General features: G+C 40.5%; 1 protein-coding gene across 3 annotated transcripts in view; it reads right to left on the bottom strand.

Annotated features, from left to right (window-relative positions):
* Positions 1 to 8,162: 8,162 nt before the first annotated feature.
* Positions 8,163 to 22,699, bottom strand: part of LUC7L2 (LUC7 like 2, pre-mRNA splicing factor) — a 36,806-nt gene continuing 22,269 nt past the window's right edge. For all 3 annotated transcript variants that reach the window (XM_062624217.1, XM_062624219.1, XM_062624218.1), the window contains exons 4-10: positions 22,447 to 22,557; positions 21,658 to 21,801; positions 20,070 to 20,246; positions 17,360 to 17,451; positions 16,444 to 16,473; positions 15,395 to 15,589; positions 8,163 to 9,087 (exon numbers count right to left, since the gene is read on the bottom strand). In XM_062624217.1, the coding sequence (XP_062480201.1) occupies positions 8,895 to 9,087; positions 15,395 to 15,589; positions 16,444 to 16,473; positions 17,360 to 17,451; positions 20,070 to 20,246; positions 21,658 to 21,801; positions 22,447 to 22,557 (942 nt within the window). In that variant the 3' untranslated portion in view covers positions 8,163 to 8,894. The remainder of the gene's footprint in view (positions 9,088 to 15,394; positions 15,590 to 16,443; positions 16,474 to 17,359; positions 17,452 to 20,069; positions 20,247 to 21,657; positions 21,802 to 22,446; positions 22,558 to 22,699) is intronic.

The raw sequence follows: 22,699 nt of genomic DNA, 5'->3' as shown, positions 1-22,699 counted from the left end.
TGCATTGGAAAGACTATGGCCTGAGAAAGACACAAGGAAAGTCCCATCCTGAGTGAGCCAGAGGAGTTTCACAACCTTGGAGAGGTTCCTCTGTGCAGCTTGCAGCACAAAGGGTGACAACACCGAATGTGGCCACCACTGGGTCACTTGGGGCAGGGATGAACATCTCCTGCACATGGATTTTACCATGCTACTCCCAGCAAATTGCTCTGGCCACATGCCCAGGAAAGGGCGATAATATCAGGCCTGCTGGCTGCCCTCATCCTTTCCTGTCACAAGGCCTAAGCCTCCCTTCTGCAGTAACTGGGTCCCAAACTATTTAATTGCTTCTCCTTGTATTCCTTAGACATGGGGAAATAATCAGCTAGTAACCGCAAATAACCACATGTCGTTTTGCTTCAGTGTAATGCAATAAACACAGAGAAAGCAGATGCATCCTCTTATTTATAGCACAGAAAAGGCACTGTGATGTACAGCAGTGGTTACATTGTGTGGTTACTAGTGGTGCGGGGGTGGTTGGTTACCAAAACCAACTCAAGCTCCCATCCAGGCACCATCACACTTGCAGTAATCCAGCTCCTTGGGTGGTGGGAAGTTTTTCATTGACCACAAAACAATTTTGTCAACAGCTAAAAATGCAGAATTTTCCTTTTGACGTGTAGTTTTCCTCACCCATCCCATTTGTTTGGCAAAGAATGCTGAAATCCCGAAGTCCAGAAGATGAACTCTTACTGGAATGAGAGGATAGGGCAGGCTGCTTTATTTGATTTACTATTGTAGTCAGCTTAGGAGAAAGGGAAGCATATTGTGTGCATTGCCAAGTATTGTCAGAAAAGAACAAAACTTGTAAAAAAATATTTCTAACCTCAAATCCCTTCAAGGGAGTACAGGTAGTCAACACTCTGTAAAGCTTAAAATGATTTTCCCTTTTAATTTACTTGCTTTAATGCACACTAAGAGCACTATTTGCTGTAACGATGGTTAGCTGCAATGATGTGCTTGTCACTGCAGCCATAGGCACCCTGGGCTGACAGGGGCCTGACAACACCATCTGATGCTTTAAGGCTCTTGCGTTGCCTGCTCCTGTGATGAAGAGAGGTGTAGTAAAAGTAAAGCATGTGACACAAACCAAACTCAGGCTTAAGTAGGGAGAGAGTTATTTTTTAAAGCCACATACAAAGCCTTTTTAAACATGACAAAACTGTGTGATGTGAGTGGTTTAGGAGTACATAGCCCTTTTTGTTCCTGTTGTTGCTTATCTGAGATCTCAAAGGACAGCAGGAAGCTTTCCCAACAGAGCATAGGTTAGATGACATATTTAGTGTGAGGATACCTGAGCCAAGTTCCCACTTTTCCAGTAGCCTCACTGTCCAATCCTGTCTGACTTTCCTCGTACTTCAATGTGCCTCTGGAAAACAGCAACATTCATGTACTAGGGAGGCAAACCAAACACACTACTTACTGAACTGGTAAATACATGGTGCCATACACACTGTATGTGTTCTTAGGGATAACTGATCCTGTAAAGAGAAACCTAAGGGAAACATCATACCTAAAGGGAGAAGGAAGAGATTTCCTGTGGCTCACCACCACTGAGTGGGACCAAAGCCCTCACACCAAGCTTCATGGTTTTCTTTTTTCTTACAGCCTGTGGGACATGAGGAAGGTCTGAGTGAGACAACAGATCTGTGACATAGCACGGGTAGTATGACAAGTGCCTGTGATAGGTTAAGTCAGGTAAGTTTTGTGGAGTCTTTGTGTCTGACCTAAACCAGAGCAATGCAGACACATGGGAAACACTGAGAAAAGGGAAGAGGAGTGAGAGAAAATTCATGCTCTCATATAGGAAGTTTATCTGCTCAGCTATTAAAAAGAAAGTGCCTTGTCAGTAATGTTGCTAAAGAAAAAAAGCATTCCCACAAGCAAAACTTGACATTGCAGAGGTCAAACACTTTCCCGGTGCAAAATATTACCTAAACACTGCAAAAACACATATGTGCCTAAATCCAGTTCACTGACTTCATTGAGTGAACTCAGACCTTCCAGTGGGGTCTGGAAGCTTTGGGAAAGAGTAAGGAATAGAGAATAAATAAAGGATCACAGACAAAGAGATTAGACAAATTTAACTTGACAAAGTTCAGTCGCTGTGGTGACAAAGCAGAAGCGTAAGGAAGCTGCATTTGCAAGGCATCTCTATGCAGATTCAAATCGATGTTGGGATAAAATCCAAAAGTCCAGTGGTATGCAACAGCATCCCTAAATCACTCTGAGACAAGGACTTATGAACATCTCAAGGTAATTTGAAATGACAGGGAGTGTTTTACCGAAGTAGTTAACCTAGCTGTCAGGGCATTGAAGTGTAGTCATCTTCTTGCTACAGTCTGCGCCAAGTGGCCTTCCTGCCTCTCCCTGGAGCATGGGCAATAGAGAGGCTTAGGGGTGAGCAAGGGGGAAGGGGTTGTCTCAGATATCCCAGAGCTGCCCGAAGAGGGTACTAGAGACCTTGCAGAAGATTTGGGGAAGCATGTAGGAAATCCTTCTAGCAGGGCCCAGAGGAAAACCCTGCCTTGCAACCACTTTTCCTCCTGGAAGGTCATTTGTGCTATTGGTGGTTGAAGTGAAGGGCTGCTTGAGCTCCTTTGCTGTAAAGCTGTGGGTGTAGGTATAGATACATCCCTCAGAGGTGTTGCTTTACACTGAAAGAGTAGGAGCTTTCAGATGCTGTCTAAAACGCCTAGTGACAGGTAGAAGGTGGTGAGGTTACAGCCCAGATGGGAACATGCAGGAGCAGTGATGTTCCTAGCACCCGCTCAGTGCCAGGGTGGTCACTTCTGTTAGAGCTGGAGAGGAGCAAGGGATCCCCGTTAGACTTTCAGTTCACCTTCCTGGTTAAACAGAAGGTACCACAAGGCTTGTAATGGTACAGTGAGTGATGAGAAAGGATTGCTGCCTGCGGGTGACCATTCTGAGATACGACAAATGAATTGTGACATCTGAATCAGCACTAGGAGCCAGTGGTCCCTCAAAGAACAGGACAGCCTCTGAACTCAAATGCTCATCCATCAGACGTGGTTCTCAGGAGTCTCATAAAAGCACAGGTATGACACATTGTGCAAAACAAACCAAAAAAGCCTCCAGACCTACTCTAACCTTCGCAGTTTTCAACACTGCAAAATAATCTTTTTTCTCTCATTACAACATCCTGTTTTAGGGAAAGGGGATGTTAAAGAAGAGGCCTTTTTTTTTTTCCTTTAGCTTTCCTAAAGCTAATACTGAGATGATAAATATCTGTAATACCATTGAGGCTCAGTTAACCTTATATGCCATATCAGAGAACTGCTGGCTTATGCAGTCAGGTGGGTTTGAGCCAGTTCAGGGCATGGTTATACTGGTCAGATCGCACACGGTCAGTATCAAACAAGCCTAAGACACACAGGAGTCATTTTTTCTCCTAGTGTGAGCCAGCAGCACCCCAGACTGACTTGTTTGCTTACTCAGTGGACAGTAGAAATGGCAGTCCTGTTGTACTGCAAGAATACTTTGTATGCTCTGGAGAGCCTTCTGGAAGCACTTCCCCAGCAGGAAGCACTGATGCGGTGCCCCTCTCGCAAGCAGCAACATGGTGGTTTATCTTCCCCCTGCACAACCACATGGGAGGAGACAAATCGGGGACATGCTGCTGGTGGCAGTGGTGCTGATCTCCATCCAGCCTCTCCAGACTGTCCACCAAGGACACCTGGCAACCACTGACCATTGCCGCCAGGCAGAGCAGGCTGATCACCATGCTTTAGCACGGGCCACCAGAAAAGCTTTGCACAGGTTTACAACCAGGGGCAGAATTTCAGCTGACATCTGAATTATGGTCCCCATCCTCCACCAAAGCAGCACTTGCCCTACCCTGCTGGAAAACAGCAGTTTTTTACTCCTGTTGCTTTGCTGGAAACCTGTTAAAGCTCAGGAAAATGGCAGCAATTTGTAAGTTACAGCCATTTGATGCACCACCTTCTAGTGATGGATACACAGAGGCTCGAGCACGTCTTCGGTGCTGGCGCCGCCTGATGGCCAGTGCTGTGAAAGTTGACACCTCCGTAGCTCTCGGCCAGCACCGGGAATGTTTTCCTAAGCTTTGTGCCCTTAACTGAGCACCGCCATTAATAACTTTACTACAGCCAGCGTTTGTCTGATCATTTCACCAGGGAAAGGGCTGTACAGCCATGGTGGTTCCTGCTGTCTGCCAGGCTCTTTTTGACCTTCTCTGTGCTGCTTGCTAATCCTGACTCTCCATTGTGCATTTCCCAGAACACTGCTGTCCTGCACTACTCTGCACCACCAAGAGCCTAGGGAAGTGATGTGGGACTGCGGTTTCCTGAGCAACAGGAGGTGAAAAGCCAGAGCCAGGAGAGATAGGTCATGAGAGAATTTTCTAATTGCCTGCTGACTGTCCATCATGTGCCCACGGAAGGGAAAGCAGGGAGAAAGAGGAGAGCCTGGGCTAGAAAAAAACACTGGTTGCTCTCTTCCCTTGTATTTCCAGCTGCTGATACAACTCCTGCCTAGCAGTCCACCCAGTTTTGCTGGCTGCAGTGAACAATGGGCCTCAGGTCTTACTGAAAATACTCATTAAGGAATTGCATCAGCAGTAATGGTGCAAGAATTTATTAAGAAGCCAATAGGGAAAAAAAACGTGATCAAAGAAGAAAAAACAAAACAAAGAGCAAGAACCAGACAGGACTGAATGAAGACCATGTCGATACTTTTTATAAGCCACTGACTGCATCGGGAGAAACTAACCTCTACTGTTTATTGAACAAGGGACAACTATACCAAGGAAGGTGGCACATGAAATACGGGATATGGAGAATAATAAACTGGGAATGGTGTTAAATGAACAAATCTTCTCTTTTTGCTCAATCTGCGCACCTGCAGTCTAATGAAGATTGCTATGGAGCTACAGCTGTGACAGCAAAATTTCAAAGAGGTACTCGGCTATGGCATCCTTAGGTTCCCTTAGGAGCTCCAACCCCTTCCCAGGCTGCAATAAGCCTCCTTGCAGGAGAGATAAGGTATTTTCCTTGAACAGGAATGGCCTTGAGCACTGTCTGATCTCAGGACCTCTCAAGGACCTGCTGTGAAATCTCTTACTGAAGAACAAGCAGCAATGCGGATCAACACAGAGATTACAGAACAGCAGCACTCCCACAGATTTCACGTGGGTCTAGCAGGCCGCCTCTGGCTCTCTCAATCTCCTAAGAATCAATGGCTGAACAGGCACCTAAAAGGAGAAAAGCTGGTCAAACAAGCTCAGGGTGGGAAGTGGTAGCTAGTGTGGTCAGATGACACATAGCATGACATGAAGCTAGTACATCTGTGCCTGTAAAGATGTATTCAATGTGGGTTAGTGGGTTGAGCGGCTTCATCTTCTGAATGATCTCACCACTGTATTTCTGATTCTAGACCAGAAATCAGGCTGAACCGCTTACTGAAGAATGAGAAATTAAAAACTACAAGTGAAGAAGCCTGAACTATTTGATTAGTGTCAAAGCTCTTACATGATGCAGCACAGATGGATAGAGATTTCTTCCAGATCCCTTCCACAATAATTTTGATCATGCAAACTAATGTCAGTCAATACCATCCTTCAGTTCTCCAGCAGGAAATACACAGGTGATGAATACCCCAGTTTTCACCTCCTGGAAATTAAGGTTCTGCTGGGTGGGTGGAAGATCCTTACTTACTTAGGCACAATCAATAAAGCAGTCTCCCTTTCAAATGTAAGTTCCATATGTCTTGTATCGGAAGTGTGTTTCATCACTTGCTTTAATTCAGTTCTCTCCCTAACTGCACCCCAGTCCTGTATTTCCACATGTAATTCAGATTATTTTATCAGGAAACCAGAGGTAAGATGTACCTTCTCACTGCTTAACATGAGTGTGGTACTTGGAAACTGTGAAGCTCCCACAAAAACCTATAAATAACGGAAAGCCCAAATCAAATCATCCTTTTATAATTAAATTTAAAAGCCATTTGTAAAAATCAATGGCATATTATCTAGAATTTGCTAGTAAGTGTTTTGCCACAGTATACAAATTCTGTCATCATCCCCCCTCCATCTTTTACAATACAAAAATTTCCAGTTGCTGGCTGCAGGGGGAGACAGGCCCTTAGTATTTCTGCAATAGAAGTCATCTTACTCCAGAAAAGAATTACAATGGAGTTAGCAAACCACTCACTCATCAGCAAGTCTGCTGTGCAAGACGTATCTAGAAATGACTGTTGACCTTTTGCCACACACTAGAATTCTATTAACAAAGGTGTGACAATAGATGTTATCAAGCACTTAAACAGAGTGGTCATACCAAGGGGATGAACACATAACTTACATTCATCACACAGCTGGGCCTCACAGGAGATTGCAAAATATTTCCTTCATTATGGCATTTCTTTAGAAGCTTAAAATTACCTGAATTCAAAGTGGAGTGTATGCGCTATGCTGGATACAAGTCCTCGCAGAGTACAATGGTCCTCTTCTACATTTTCCTGCCAGCCAAAATACTGAAGTATCTACTATTGTGTTAGAATTAGCACCCATGTGCTCTGGTCACACTGAAGGTGCTACAGAAGAGACACCAAATTAAAATGCACATAGTGTATTTACAGTGGTATTATACATCTATCATTAGCAGGCCTAGAGGCACTTGGACTAGGGATATAGAAGAGTACACGTCAGTGGTACTATCTCAAGGAGAATTTACAAATTTCTAAATTCTGTGTGCGAATAGAACATATCTGACTAATTTGCTGGCCCCAAAGCATGTTCAAGCCAACAGAATCAAAAGCAACCCCTTTATCAGCAACATGGACAGTGGTATTAAGTGCACTCTCAGCAAATTTGCTGATGGAACCAAGCTGCGTTGTACACTGGAGGGAAGGGATGCCATTCAGAGGGGCCTCAACAGGCTTGAGAGGTGGGTCCATGCAAACCTCATGGTTCAACAAGGCCAACTGCAAAGTACTGCACGTGGGTCAGGACAATCCCAATCACAAATAGGGGCTGGGCAGAGACTAGACTGCGAACAGCCCTGAGGAGGACTTGGGGGTGGTGGCTGATGAGAAGCTCAACATGATCCATCAGTGTGTGCCTGCAGCCCAGAAAGCCAACCCTGTCCTGGGCTGACGAGGAGGTTAAGGGAGGGGATTCTATGCCACTACTCCACCCTCCTGAGACCCCACCTGAAATATTGCGTTCAGCTCCCCAACACAAGAGGGAGAAAAGGCCTTCTTGAGCAAATCCTAAGGAGGGCCACGAAGATGCTTATAGAGCTGGAGCACCTATGAAGACAGGCCGAGAGAGATGGGCTGGTTCAGCCTGAAGAAAAGCTCATGAGGGACCTTGTAAGAGTCTTCCTGTACCTAAAGGGGTCCTCCCAAGAAATCTGGAGAGTCTTTTTACAAGGGTATGTAGTGACAGGACAACAGGGTGTTGGCTTTAAACTGACAGAGGGGAGATTCAGATTAGATGTAAGGAAGAAATTCTTCCCTGTGAGGGTGGTGAGGCAATGGCACAGGTTGCCCAAAGAAGCCATGGCTGCCCCATCCCTGGTGGTGTTCAAGGCCAGATTGGACACGGCTTGGAACAATCTGCTCTAGTGAAAGGTGTCCCTGTCTGTGGCAGGGGACTGGAACTGGACAATCTTTACAGTCCCTTCCAACGCAAACCATTCTGTGATTCTACATATAGGCAGCTTGCACCTAAATGAAATAGAACTTTTTGAAACTAAAGTAATTAAGGAGTTAATGGTTGTACCATGATAATTACGAACCCACACACATGTTTTTGCCTGATTACAATATCTGATTACAATCCTAACCATCCTAAGAAAGACTGCTTCTCCTAGAGCACATCTGTATGTTAAAAATTATGTTAGTTTCATAGAATCATAGAATTGTTTGGGTTGGAAAGGATCTTAAAGATCATCTTGTTCCAACAACCCCTTGCTGAACTGCAGAGTAACCACCTTAAGAGACCTGTATATTCTTGTTAAGTTATTGGACAATACTGTTCCCTTTTTTTTTTGTTCTTAGATTTTGTTTGTTGTTGCTGGGGTTTTTGTGTGTTTAATACAATTAAGGATGTAGCCCACAAGAAAAAGCAGAAAGAGTCCTTATGGAAAAAAACAAATATATTGAACACATACCAATCAAATGGTACACATATGGGACTGGCTTTGATTTCAAAATTTAAGTAGAAATAAAAAAAAAAGATGTAATGCAACAGCTGTTCAATTTCCAAATCTAAATAGGCACTGTAAAAAGACATTTCCGCTTTCTCCAGCACACATTCCTGTCTAAACGCTCCCACTGTAATCAACTCCTAGGTTCCCAAACAAAACAAAATCACTGGGAACATAACCTTAGAGTAAAAGTTCATATCCATCCACCCACCCACTTACAAAAAAAGCAAACAAACAAACAAAAAAATCCCCCAAAATACAACTTTTCAATGCTGCTGTTTTGACTGGAGCAGAACTGGAGAATTTATAAAGGTTCAAAAGCACCCAAGGCAAGTAGTACAACATAATTTGTTCACTAACTTGTATTGGAAAGGAGATTAAAAACATTGAGATCTGCATCTTGGTACATAAAACTGTTGTCCTGAATAAAGAGAAATCTTTCAGAAAAGTTTTACAACTTGGTGGAAGTCCAGGACCCAGCTTTAGGCATCATTAATTGATAGGGTTTAATTCTGACTTGGTTATAACCACTTTTATATACTGTACATCTACCCTAGTTGGATCAGTGTCTGGAACTGCTCACTGGTGTCCCTTTGAACAACTGTAAACTAAACCATAGTATGCAACTCCATAGGAAGCTAGATCAGGTGAATATACAGCCAGTTATATCTCCCCTGCTTCACGCTCCTCAGAGCTCCTTGGGTCTTCCGATCGGCCGTTAGCACTTTCGTAGGAACGTTTCTTGTCCTTGAAATCGCGCGGTGACCTCTCTCTTGAGCTTCTATCTTTATCACGTGATGTTCTATCACGGTCTCTTGAACGTTCTTTGTCTCTGGAAGATCTGTCCTTTGAGGATCTGAAAGGTGCAGTAAATTTGAGAGTTTAAGCGAGTCACAAGTCATAAGCTATTAAACAGCATTTTGAGTTTCTATTTTTCTTCTTTTTCCAACCCAACTTCAGGTTTATGTGAAGAGAAATGTATGAGAAGACATGAGAAATCATTCTACTCTTTTTCCCTTCCTACTTCCAATTTCAAAAGGCAAATATTGTTAGAGGCAGAATTTAATCTACATTTATTAGAGTGCCCAGATTAACGTCGACGTGCTTCACTAAATCTCTTATTTTCGACTTCCACCCTCAAGTTTGCATTAAGAGAAGCTGAACTGCAATTTCTCATCTGTAGTCTCCAGATTTAGAGGAATTCAGCTTATTTCAGATATCTAAATTACAAACTTAAATGTGTTTAAAAATGGGAGTTCAATTAAAACCAGGAGAATTTAACTCGCATAATTCTGGAATGAGGCTATTACATGGCAAATATAACATAAATCTGGAATCTGTGCTACAATTAAGTTTTGTTTGAGGAATTACCCGTTGTGTGATTTTGCAATGAGGGGTGGTGCTGGTTTTAGATATTTTACTCTGATAATTGCCATTTACAAAACCTTTACAATGGAGCCAGAAACGGGCTGTTAAGCAATCCACGTGGTTTTGAATTAAATTGGCTACCTGTACTGGAAAAAAAAAAAATGGATTACACTTCCTCCTCTATATTCCCTCAGAGAGTGCATTTAAGCCTCTTGCGCAAAAACAATGTTTTCATTTTAAGATGTACAGCAATCATATAAGATTCTAATACATACTTCTACGGAAAAATCTTAACAACATGCCATAAAGCAGCCACTAATTTCTTACTCAAAAAAGCCAGAGTACTGTGCAGTAAGACTGTACTCTCTCCACTTACAAGAAGTTACTGTCATCACCTCAAAGCTTCAAAACTAAAGTCTGCAAAAGACTCTTGCACTAATTCCCTTTTATAAGCTTACAAAGAAGCTACATTTTAATTCCTCAGCTGGAAAGATTACTTTCCCTACAATACAGTATTCTGCAAAACTTAGTATTTGCAACACTCAGATCCCTGGGTATTACTCCTATTCCACAAACTGGACAACAAGTAAGACGGGGAGCTACATAAGAAGTTAATACTGGAGTTAGCACAGCTGTTTCGCAAGTATTTGGTGCTGCAAGTCCCCTGCGGAAGTAACAATGCTTCCAAACTGGTCAACTCAAGCTAACTCTAGTAATTAATCCTGGAATACGCAGATAGATAGGACATGATGCCATGCACAGCTTTAGCTTCTTATTCAACACATTTCTGAAGGAATACAAGATGTATTCAACCAGCCATCCCATCTCTATACAGGCAAGTCTCTAATTAGCTGACAAGAAGGAAGACTGGCTTTAATGAACCACACCACTGTGATATGTAATTTTATACAATTGCTTTTAGCAAGCAGTATTATTGCCAGGAGACTTAGAATTAAAATACCATTCCTTTCTTTCTCAAGGGCAAGGCATAGCCTTTAGAATGAGAACTTCTACTAGACTTATATTACCTAGAATGCTTGGAAAGCATTACTTCCCAACTGATCAAGTGGATTCCTTCAGCAGAAACCAAACTCTTCACCAGATATGTGGGCAGCATCCACGCCATCACATTCAGCAACTATGAACTGTGTTACATTATACTGGTTCCAAGACATTATCTGTGGATGCCTGCATTGTGTCTGAGGACAAAAGGCTGTAAGCAGCTTTGGACAAAAATCCCAGGGCAGCCTGAGAAAGTCCTAGAGCAGGCAGTCAGATCTAGGAAAGCAGAGAAAGATGTAGCTACAGTTTCAAGCCCTTCAAGGAGTAAAATGTTTGTCTGCTCCTCAAAACATGACAAAAATATATTAAAAAGCCACAATCAACAACAACAACAAAAAAAAAACCACACCCCCCCCAAAAAAAAACAAAAAGAAAAAAAAAGCAAAAAACCCAACAACCCACAAACCAAAAGCAAAACCAACCAAACACATGAAAACCAAGAAAGCAGAGCCTGTACTTCTCTGCCACAGCAAAGAAATAGGAAAGGGCTAGAATATTCTGCTGTCAACTGGGATCTGAAATATATTTAAAGAATCGTCTAAATGCTGGGTGGGATCTATCTCATCAGCTTTAAATGGTTGCAATGAAGACATCTTAAGCTGAACAGCCAGATTTCCTTAATAGTATGCAGAAGAAATAGACACTTCAGGGCATGATTTGTCTCATTTTAAAATAGACATAAAATTATGTCAGATGAGTCTGTAATGAGACCCACAAGATTTACATCTGACCCAGTCATCAAAAGCCAGGTGAAATGAAACCCCATCCTATGACTTCAGGTACTCTTCATGCATACAATGTCTGTCTGGGAGTGTATTAGCCCTCATCACATGAGTTAAGTGGGCTCAAACACATGGACACAACCATCTCTCAATTAACCGACATTCAGGTCTGCTGCCATGATTCATTACTGATCTTATCCTTGAGTATACATCTCAACATCTAACTTCAAATATGATGATTCATTTTAGTTATTTGGAACTTACAGTTAACAGCAAGGAAAAGCAAAACTTTACTTCAACCTGCTCTTGATAGGCCAGCAATCCAAGCACAGGTAGACCTAGGATTCCTATAAACTTAGGCACGTTTCTGTTATTACCAGATGGGTACCCATTATCTCAGACAAACTGCTATTATTGCTAGATGGTTTATGCACATTCAGTTGTGCCACAGAGTGTGAGGTCCACTCCTTATATTGATAATTTTGAAATGATGCCCCAGACATTAAAAGATTTAAACCCATCCACCTGTTTATAAGGCAAATGATGATACAGATTAAAGAAAATGTGTCTGTTACACAAATTTATGTATTTATAGTATCTCCTCAGATGCAGCACACAATAAACATCCCTTTACTTTCAGAACGAAGTCGTGTCTGAGAGGTGGCAGCTTTTCATTTTATGTGAAACTCTAAAAAATACTTTCTGAAGAAGGGTGGACAAGAAAAACAGAAGAAACTGCATGGTTTGCTGCAAAGAGTAATAGTCAGCTAATGTTTGCCTGTGATAATGTTATACAGAACAAAATGGGAAAATGACTTCCACATCAAGAGTTTCTCCAGTAAGGAGTCTAACCGCCTAGTATGCTTACATGTTAAAGCCAGAATGGATGCAATCAAAATGGGGAAAAAAATCCCAGACATATAATAGCTTTTACAGCAGGATTCAGCAGCCTACAATAACTGTATTTTACGGTACTTTAACCAAGTCCCAGAATCACACTGAAGACTTTACATTAACATAAAATGATGCAACACTTCCCACATAGCAACCAAAATGCCACATTTCTCTTCAGGCCCTACAATTAGTGGCACCATGGGCTGCCACTGCTGTGGCTTTCAGCTGTCTTTCTGCTGCTTCTGGTGCCACACTCAGCTCTTCTGCAAGAGCTTGGCAAAAGCACCATGTTCCCCAGATCTCAGTCTGGTTATTCAAAACAAAAAGACTATGACTCGTTCCTGAAGAAGTTAACTTGATGGAGTATTTTTTTTATTTTCCAGAGTATGCTTAGCCAGAATTCCTTGGACAACTCAATGTTTTGAGCTTAAAGAGACAGGCTTGAATAAAAGAAGTATTTCAAATCAGTATTTTAAGAAATTCCTCAAAACAAACAAACACACACCCCACCACCACCAGCAAAAACACCACAAAAAAAATCCAGACTTGGCAACAAGTGCTTCCCAGGACTAGAAAAAGAGTTCTTAGGAGGCGAGGAAGTATAATACATTTGAGCCTGCTAGTTCAGGTTTGTTTTGGATTCTGGCATCAACAGTATTCAAAAGAAGGACTTCTCCCACATTCATGTGAAAAGCAGCTCTAATGGCTAGAAGGGCATTTCTCAAAAAAAAAAAAAAAAAAAAAAGAGAGGTATCCAGCCTTGCTGCAAGTTCAATAGCTATCCTGGCCTCAGTGCATCAAGATCATAGCTCTACAAATTCTTCAGACACTTGAAAATACAGTATCTATACTCTAATGGCAAAAATGTTGTTTGACCTCAGAGAAATAAACCCTGTCCAAAGATTTTCACATTTTATTCATTCGAGCTACTATAGGTTTCATTTTTTTTGCAAAAAAAAAAAAACAAAAAAAACAACCCAGCTCTATTCATTATTTCAACTGTCAAAAAAAAAAAATGTTTACATGAGAACTTCTTACTGAAGTAATATAACAGAGGGTCATGCTGCCACTCAGAGGGACCTCAACATGCTGAAGAAATGTTCTGACAGGAACCTCATGAAGTTCAAGAGGGAGAGTTAAGCCTTGTCTTATGGAAGGTGTCTCTGCCCATGGCAGGGGGACTGGAACTAGATGATCCTTCTAGTTCCAGGGGGACTGGAACTAGATGTCCCTTCCAACTGAAACCATTCTAATATTCTGTGAGCTGCTAATGATGGCATCATTATTTTTTTCCCTCAAGTTAACAGTAACACAATGACTGGTACCAAGGATTCTTCCAACACAGGTGTGTCTCATTCTTTCAGGGCAGGAACTGACATTAGGAGAAGTATTTCCAGTACTGAGTATTATAAGGTTGAAATCTTGTGCCCTAAGGTACACTGTATTTTTTTAATACTCATTCATACAAAACAAGACTCGAAGGGCTTATCCTTTGATATTACCTTGCAAAAAGACACTGACTTTATCTTCATATCACCCTGTGCTTTTTCAATTCAACTTTGGTAGCTGAGACTGACAGGTTTACTGTTATGTGGATAGCGCCAATGGTCCACACCATTTCCTGGTTCTCACATACTTCTCTGCTAACATACAGAAGACAATGCATCACTTGTATTATGCACATCATATTGGAGAGTTTGAACAACTACAATGAAAATCCTGGAACAATCAATCACTATAGTTTTCTTCAAAGGACTGAAATTGAGTCTTGCAAGGCTGGACTTCAGAGTTGAAGAATTAAAGGCAATTTCAGCATACGCTCTATACTTTGGTTCATCCAAGTTAACAAGTGTGTTGATTCAAATGAAAGTGTTTATTTTAAGACTGAAAAACTACACGTTTGAAGATTTGCTTATCTGCCATTGTGAATGCCTTGAAGAGGCAGGTTCTTTAGGATAACTATGACAGGCTACAATCAAGATGGAAAATGCCGCGTCTAAAATGCTGACGAGACTAAAAAATACCCTGAAGAATTTTAAATACCAGACACTACTGATTACATCCAGTAGAATACTGGACATCTAAGTTTTATCCATCTGCAACAAAGTGAAGGAAATAAAAGACTTGCATCAACCCTGTTTTCTATGCTCTCTTAGAGAGCACAATGGGACTACAGCCACCTACATACTCCAGGAAGACAAAAGCAGGTCATTTTTAGGGAAAAGAGCCCATGAGATACTTGAATATATTCAACACATATTTCTTCATCCTTGGTGATTTGACTCCTAAGATAATTTCAATTGCAAACTCTGCATGTGCATTCATTTCAAAACGACATCTTTTCTCTTCCTGCAAGTTGAGAGACTGCTGGGGTTTTAACACTGGGCACTACATCCGCTGTATTGCTCTCAGACCTATGCCATAGTGGCTGACCTACAGAAGAAAGGAACCCTGGTTACGAGCAGGCCTCCCTACCAGATGTGACGTTGCGCAACTCCAACATTCTCCTAAATTATGCTTATCTCACTTATCTAAAATAAGCCAGCAAATCCTCAGGAGCAAATCGCAACTGACTCATTCAAAAGCAACAGCTCCAGACTGCTCTCTGCAGTAATCCTTCCGTGAGGGGTTGAGCCACTTTCTTTGCAAAGCAGCGTCTTCAGATAAATACAACAAGTTTATTTTCAGGCATATCTAAACTTATCTGGCACAGTACACACAGATGGGCTCCACTGCTGGGAACAAGAGCCCAGGGGAAAAACCAAATGCAAGAGGACTGCTGATATCCCTGGGTTCAAATGGAGATCAGTTGTTTCACTTTCTATGCTGTAGTAAGCTGGTAGTATTGACACCAATACCTAATGTCACTTGTCCGAAACAGAAATAATACCTAACCCTATTATTCTAATGAAAACCCAAAACACTATGGTATGTAAAATCATAAATATGCTAAATGCGCAAGTGAGGGACTTACAGTGAAACACATTCAAGACAATACAATCTGAGACAGTCTTAAAATGTGTTTAAATTACCAAGTGGGAAACGTAAACTTAATTTAGTGTTAAAATTCACATCACGCATCTAGCAAAAGCCATTTCTTTCTAGGCAAATATTTACCTCTTTTTGGAGCTGCGTTCTCGGCTTCTCTCCCTAGAACTATGCCTGCTCCTATGATGGCTGCGACTCCGGCTGCGGCTGGTAGAGCGAGACCTGTGGCGGTGGCGTTTCTCACGGGATTTGGAGCGAGTTCTTCGCTTTCGTTCTCGGGAGGCTGAGCGAGAGCGATGTCTGCGGCGATCTCGGGACCTAGATCTAGAAACAGAAAGGACTTAGACCAGACACACATTCACGTCGCTACTCCATCAGTGTACTATGGATATTATGCACTGTATGCATAAGGAAATTTGCACAGAGAATGGTCTGTGGTGGTCAGAGCTATTGCATTGTCCTAACACAGGCAGAAAGGGGAAAGCAATCCTCCACTGTGACTAATGCAGGCAATTTTACAATTAAGTCGTGACTGTATGTATGGTTACAGCATAGCCAATTAAGGCTTCTGAAATAGATTAAAAATATGGAAAAAGCACTTTTTAAAAATCTTAAAATCTTGTCTTTATCATGTGAAGTTGTAGAACTTTGTAATGCACTGACAGCGATCATCTGCCAGAACCTATGTATTATGATGTTCTGAGAAAGCAGGACTATATCATTCCCCATAGCTACTGCAATAAAACTATTCTAGAAGGCTCTAAGCACCATTACCTATCCCTTCCTCCTACCCCCCCCCCCTTTTTGTTTTATTACTTTGCAGTAATACCTCATGGGTGACCTTCATCTGTGTAGGTTAAGAAGAAAACTCGTACTATTGATGGGTCAGATGCTGAGAATTAGCCTGGTGCTTAGGATATGGGTTTTCACCAAAAGGTATTAACTAGAAGCTTCTGTTTTGCAGAAACAGCAACTCTGTGTTCTAAATGTCATTTTGGGCAGTAAGTTGCATTGTAGTAGCCACAGAATAGAAGTAGCATGGTGATAAATACTGTATAAACACACAACAGAATATTTTGTCTGCAAAGGTGGACATCTTTATCAGTGCTAGACAAAATGTTCCAGCTTCTAAAAGGCTGGCTTCACTGGTGGTATTTCTTGTCTGCATATTTGTTTACCTTTTGGCATGCTTGCTGTGGGATCTGGACCTGAAATAAATAGAAAATAGTATATAACTTTTCCTTACAGAATCTTATTAAACTACAATTTAGTAATAATAAACCACGCTATTGACCTGTATTTCTTATTTTACTAGCAAAACTTCTTATATTACTGTATTTCTTATTTTACTAGCAATTAAAGACTTTTTATTTGATGTTAATACCTATGCAACATGTTTACCAGGAAACATATTTTTCTGACAACTGTTTTGTGTTTGTTGGTTTTTATTTATTTTGAGACCACCATACTGCAAACCCAAAAGAATATCTCATCTGCTTTTTATTCCCATCCCTCCCAGGAAAAGTTCAAGTCAATACTCCCTTATTTCTCATCAGACACGTATTATCAGTCTGCCACAGATCTCAAAAGTTTACATTGTTAGCCTCTGAAGCTAACATGTCAGGAGAACTGCAGTTCAAATTCCATTCCACTTTAGCCTGAAGGCAACCATTTCATGGAAGAACAGGGAATTACTTTCCTCATTCATACATTCAACTATTTCCAGTAAGGAAAATCTTTTAACATCTATAAAGAAAATACCTAACATCTACCAGATGTTTGAAACTCACATGCGTGTAAGCTCACATCTGTCAGGTCTCAAAATAAGCTACACACCTGAAAATTACCTCAGTTAAAGGCTATTTGTTCAAATACGTAGACACTTCTATCTGCAGTTTTTTAAAAAAGGTTTCTATGAAAACAATTCATGTTTTAAGAGTCTGACATGAAATTCACTCTTGACTCTTTTGAGTTTCCAAGGAATGCAGATTATTGTGGTTCTGCAGATTCAGAGATGTGTATGAACTACATCTTATTTTTTCCCACTGAAGTTAAATCAGTCATTATGTATACACAATTAAAATAGATGCCTACCTCCTCAGCTTCTCCCTTTCTTCTCTTTCCCTCTCCTCTCTACGTTTCAGGCGTTCCTGATTTCGCTTCTCCTGTTTATCAGCCACAATCCTCTAAAAGCAAAAGAATATATTCATTAAGTTGAGATTCAAAATTTTTCACATGAATGTGCTATAAAAATAATCCAGACAGTTAATATTCAGTTCTTTTCCTCATGTATATTCCCTTTCCCTTGTGTAATTATTCCCTCTCTTCCTCAGCTTTTTTTTTTCTCCAAAAACCAGAAGTTATTGCAGAAGGGCTTCATTAGATGGGTGTGACACAAAGACCTGAAATACGTAGTTATATTAAGTTTTCCACAAAGGGGAATTCAGAGCAGTAATTCATGCCTTTAACAGGATTAGCATGGAAACTCTCACATCGTATTTTGGCCACTGGGGAAAGGTAGAAAGGAATTAAAACTGGGAGAGTTAGCGGTTTTAACTCCTTCAGCTATGCTGTGACAAAGAAATCCCTAGTCTCTAAGAACTTGGCTGGACCAATACATCATTTTGAGGCTATTTGTTTCTATACTGTGACCGTGAGACATATAATTAGAGAGGATGCTTCCGCTGGTAGACCCCAGGTTGAACTCACTACTACTGGGGGACAAGGCACGCTCAGTAGAGGGCCCTCAGATGTGAAACTCACAACTGGAGATCTGGCCAAACCCAAGTCTTGCCACCTTCTGGATATGATGCAAGAAATTCAACTCTTTGTAAAGACCTTCTTCTGAGATGTGGAACTGCCCCAGCAGCATCTTGATTAGATCTCTGAGGAGAGCTCTGAGGAAGGAGGGAATAGTTATTGTTTTCTTTTTTGTTAGTTAAGTACTTAAAAAGATTGTTTTATTGATGTTTTGGGAATGTGAAATAATTATACATGCATTTTTTCCTTCCCAAATGATGTAAATAGTCAGTTGTATCAAACCTTTATGTCAAATTCTATCTATTTTCCCTTGTGCATCAGTAATATAACTACAAGCAAGGTTTCTTGTTTAAGTGACTGTGTAACTTCATGGACAGATGAAAGGAAGCACACATGATCTACTCCAGGCATCTAAGGTTTAAGTTACAGCAGCTATTTTTAGGAGCCTAAATTGCCAATGCAGTCAGCAGAAAGAGCTGGGCTTTCCAAAGGATAAGCCACACAGTATTCATGCAAGACAGCTGGAATATTATGAAATATAAACCAAGCCAATTTACTCAAACTCAGTAGCATAATTTTCTTTTAGGACTTCAATTCATGTAGCTACTGTCTTTAGTGATTTCTACAGTTAAATGCTTAATTGAGCCTTGAACTCAACTTTCACAGTAAAATTATAAATGACATCTGTGTCCAAATCCATCTCCTTGAATACCAAAAAGTCCAGAATATAATTCCGGTAAATCTTTCTTCCAGCACACAATTTCTGGTCAAGATCAAGATTAGGATAATATTACAACTGGATTTCAAATCATCAAGCTATAGAGAACATGCAACATCCCTATAAAAATGATTTTAATTGCCTGACTTCAAGATATACATATTTTGTATTCTGACTGTGGATAGCTACTGCCTTGAGTTGTTGGAGCTTATTTATTTCACCTATGGTCAGTTAAACTTAAAAGCCTTCAAAAATTACTTTTAAAAACGAGAAATCTTCTTTTTTTTTCTTTAGGTTTTTTGAGTACCTTCTGACATGTCATTTTAAAAGAATGAGCCACAGCAATAAAACCGTAATGGACAATCAATGGTCAATTACTCAGTTACTGCTATCAGTGATAAAGGTAAAATATCTTATTGCCCTAATCCTCCCTCTCCCTTATGGTTCAGTGGTAAAGAAAGATCACTGCTTGGGTCAGGCTGGGATCAGTTGGCAAGTGGTGAGCGGCTGTATTCTCTTCCCTTGCTATTTCCCTTATTATTGTTATTGGTGGTAGCAGTAGTGGTTTGTGTTATATCTCAGTTACTGGACTGTTCTTATCTCAACCTGTGGGAATCACATTCCTTCGATTCTCCTCCCATCCCTCCGGGAGTGGGGAGAGGAGGTATTCTATAGGGTTGGTACCTCTGGAATAAAAGTAACCTCCTAATCTTTGTCTGAGTAACAAACAAATTGAGTTTTAGTCTTTCACCATACAGCACACTGCTTGAGCTCCAAGCATTTCTGTAGATCTTATTTTAGGAACTTCCCCATGTGTTATCATCCTCCTTATGTAGTAGCACCAAAAACGAGGATTTCAACACCAGGCCTATTAATATTCAATCCTAATTATAAAATACCATCCAGGCCCACTACATGCTCTTGAAGTTTCAGAAGCCTCTGTATTACTTTTAAGCAACCAACGGGCTAAAAGTAAAATCCATCTGGCTATCTCCTATGACTGCTAAATACGTTTCAGCAACACTGTAATTCAAAATACTGCTACCCATTTTACAAGTACAATTGCACATTCTGTTCCAAAGATGCATTCCTTTGAACATGTGTTTTAATATAGCTCAGTACAAAACAGGTTATCATCCCAAACTAACCAGGTAAGTGATATTTAATTAGAATGTTTAGTGTCTTGTAGACAAATGAAATCCAAACTTTTAAAGTAATATAGGAAAAAATTAAAACACCCAGAAAGAAATACTCCATTAAGGTTGCCTGGCAAGTAATTAAGTAGCAGCACACACATATACACACAAAAATGGAAGAATGATTTACCCTCAGTTCCTCAAGCTTCTCTCTTATTTCAATAAATCCTAAATGAAGTTTTCCTCCAAAGTGGTCAGCAAGTCGACGATCATTGTCATGAAGACCAAGATAAGCTGAACACACTTCACAAACGCGTAGCTTCTGCTGCTGAAAGCTAGAGGCAGGCATAGAATTCCTGTATACTTCCTGGAGAAAAAAAAAACACAACAACAAAAAACAAACAAAAACCCAACCACAAAATAATTTGCTAACAGTTAATTCTCAATGCACAGATATACAAAGATAACACTTTACCAAAGATATACTACAAATTGATAACCAAATTCTGTGTTCACCAGCATACCCTTCAGTTAATTCACACTATTCATAAATCACCTGTCTCATTAAGATCTGAAGGGGGCCTACAAGGGTGCTGGAGAGGGACTCTTCATCAGGGACTGCAATAACAGGACAAGGGGTGATGGGTTTAAACAGGGAAGTTCAGGTTAGATGTAAGGAAGAAGTTCTTTACTGTGATGGTGGTGAGGCACTGGAACAGGCTGCCCAAAGAAGCGGTAAATGCTCTATCCCTGGCAGTGTTCAAGGCCAGACTGGACCGAGCCTTGGGTGACATGGTCTAATGTGCGGTGCTCCTGCCCATGACAAGGGGTTGGAACTAGATTCTTCAGGCTCTCTCCAACTCAAACCATTCTATGATTCTATGATACAAGGCAGGCTCCTTATTTTGAAGACTGGACATACTTAAAAGCAGGACATCAGCAACTGGTTTTGCAAATTAAATAAAGTGAGGCGATTGTCATCTTTATTTAAGACCATATTACTTAGAAGAATTAACAACTTTTTCATACGCAACAATGAATACACATTAACAGTAGAATTACTGTGTTAACATATTATGAAAATATTAGTTTTAATTTCAAACCCAGTTTAAAACAGTAGCTGTTTCCCTGAGAAATCTAAGTGTTTAGACACTAAACAAGTTATCTGAGCAGAATTTATCTACAGATACTCAGGTAACAAACAAACAAGACTGCTTGCAATCCATCTGATATCACTAAAACAGCTGCAGGAGTTTGTTTCTACAGACTTAAATATCTTGGTGAAATACCATATGCAAAGCTCTGGATGAGTTCTGCCACCTGAACATTACAACAAGGACTGTTCTGACTTGCCTGATACACAAGCCATTTATTAACTATGTTTTAATAAAGACAATAGTTTACTTCATTGAAGCTTTCCAGTATGAGCTACATCAGCGTACCAGAGGTACAACAGGGGTGCCACAGCAACAGCTGTGAGACTGAATGAGGTAAGTCAGTCCAACAAACACAGACACAATTCTAGTGTCCATAGATAAAACTGGCCAATACAGCTAAACTAAGATAAATGCATCAGTCATCAAAGAGGGTATAATTTTAATAGTATAGGACTGGCTTTTAAAATAGAAACTTTACAGGATTCCAACAAAGCAAATTCTTTAGTTTTACATGAAGCAATTAAGTGAAAGCAGATAAGACATCTTGCATTACACAGATGCCAACCATTTTAATCTTGACCCTGTCCTTTCCATCCCCCAGGCCTTACACAATCAACTTACTTCTGCTTCTCTCTTCTTTACTCGAGCCTTCTCCACTTCATCCATTACTTTTTGAGATTCTTCCACATTGCCATCAGCTCCAAGCTGTTCTACTCTGGCCAGCAGTTTCCCAATTTCTTCATTCAATTCATGAACTCTTTCAGCCTTGAAAGAGAAACAAAGGCTTAACACAGGAAATACTTTTCATTATGGAAAACAAACTATTATGAGTCATTATATGCAAAAATTACAGAATTAAAAGAAGCAGGCAGAGATATCTTCTCCAGGTAAAAGTGAAACAGAAGTTGCCTCATGTAAAACCACACTGAGAAAGGCTGAGTTAAAGTTTATGTACCAACTCAAGAGCAGAATTTTGTTCAGACTTCCAAGTAATTCACATCTTGTCTGTGTGAGTCTTGCAAACTAGGATTTGCACTACCATTCATCTCTAGCATGTGCATATGTGCAGAACACATATAAAAGTTATTTTTTCCCCCAGCAGATCTAGAGAAAAGCCCATCTAATTGTTTACTTCACGTTTTGATCAAAAAATGTTAAGAACTACTAACATTTATATTGCATGGTATAATGGAGAGTCAAGTTTCCCAAGCACAAAAATATCAGAGAGGTCTCTTCCCTGTGTTACCCTCTCTGTGCTTTAAAGGCAGTTTTGAGAAGGATAAAGAAAACTTATTTTTACCCCCTCCTCAGTATGAATTCTCAGGTTTGATAGCTTGACAAAGCCTTAAGTCGGCTCCTCAGAAAAACAGACCTTCAAAGAGACTTCAGTGAGTAGTTTTACATTCTTACTTTCGCTGCAACTTCAGCGCTGATCTCTTCCTGTGTTTCTGCTAGTCTTTTCTTAGCCACTTCTGTTCTCCTGTCACAGTCTGCAATAAATGACTGCAGGTGGTCCATTGCCTGAAACATCAACAAGAACACTGGTCAATGCTGTCAAGAACATGAGTATTTCATTAGCCGTAACACTTCAGATTTATTAAGACTTAACTTTAATAAGCTTTTATTAGTGAAACTTTGTAAAACCATCTTATCAGTTTATGGT

Source organism: Pezoporus occidentalis, unplaced genomic scaffold, assembly GCF_034315485.1.
Source record: "Pezoporus occidentalis ecotype Australia unplaced genomic scaffold, CSIRO_AGI_Poc_V1 ctg263, whole genome shotgun sequence".
NCBI lineage: Eukaryota > Metazoa > Chordata > Aves > Psittaciformes > Psittacidae > Pezoporus > Pezoporus occidentalis.
The sequence above is the reverse complement of the archived record's forward strand: the minus strand, read 5'-3'. Positions and strand labels throughout refer to the sequence as shown.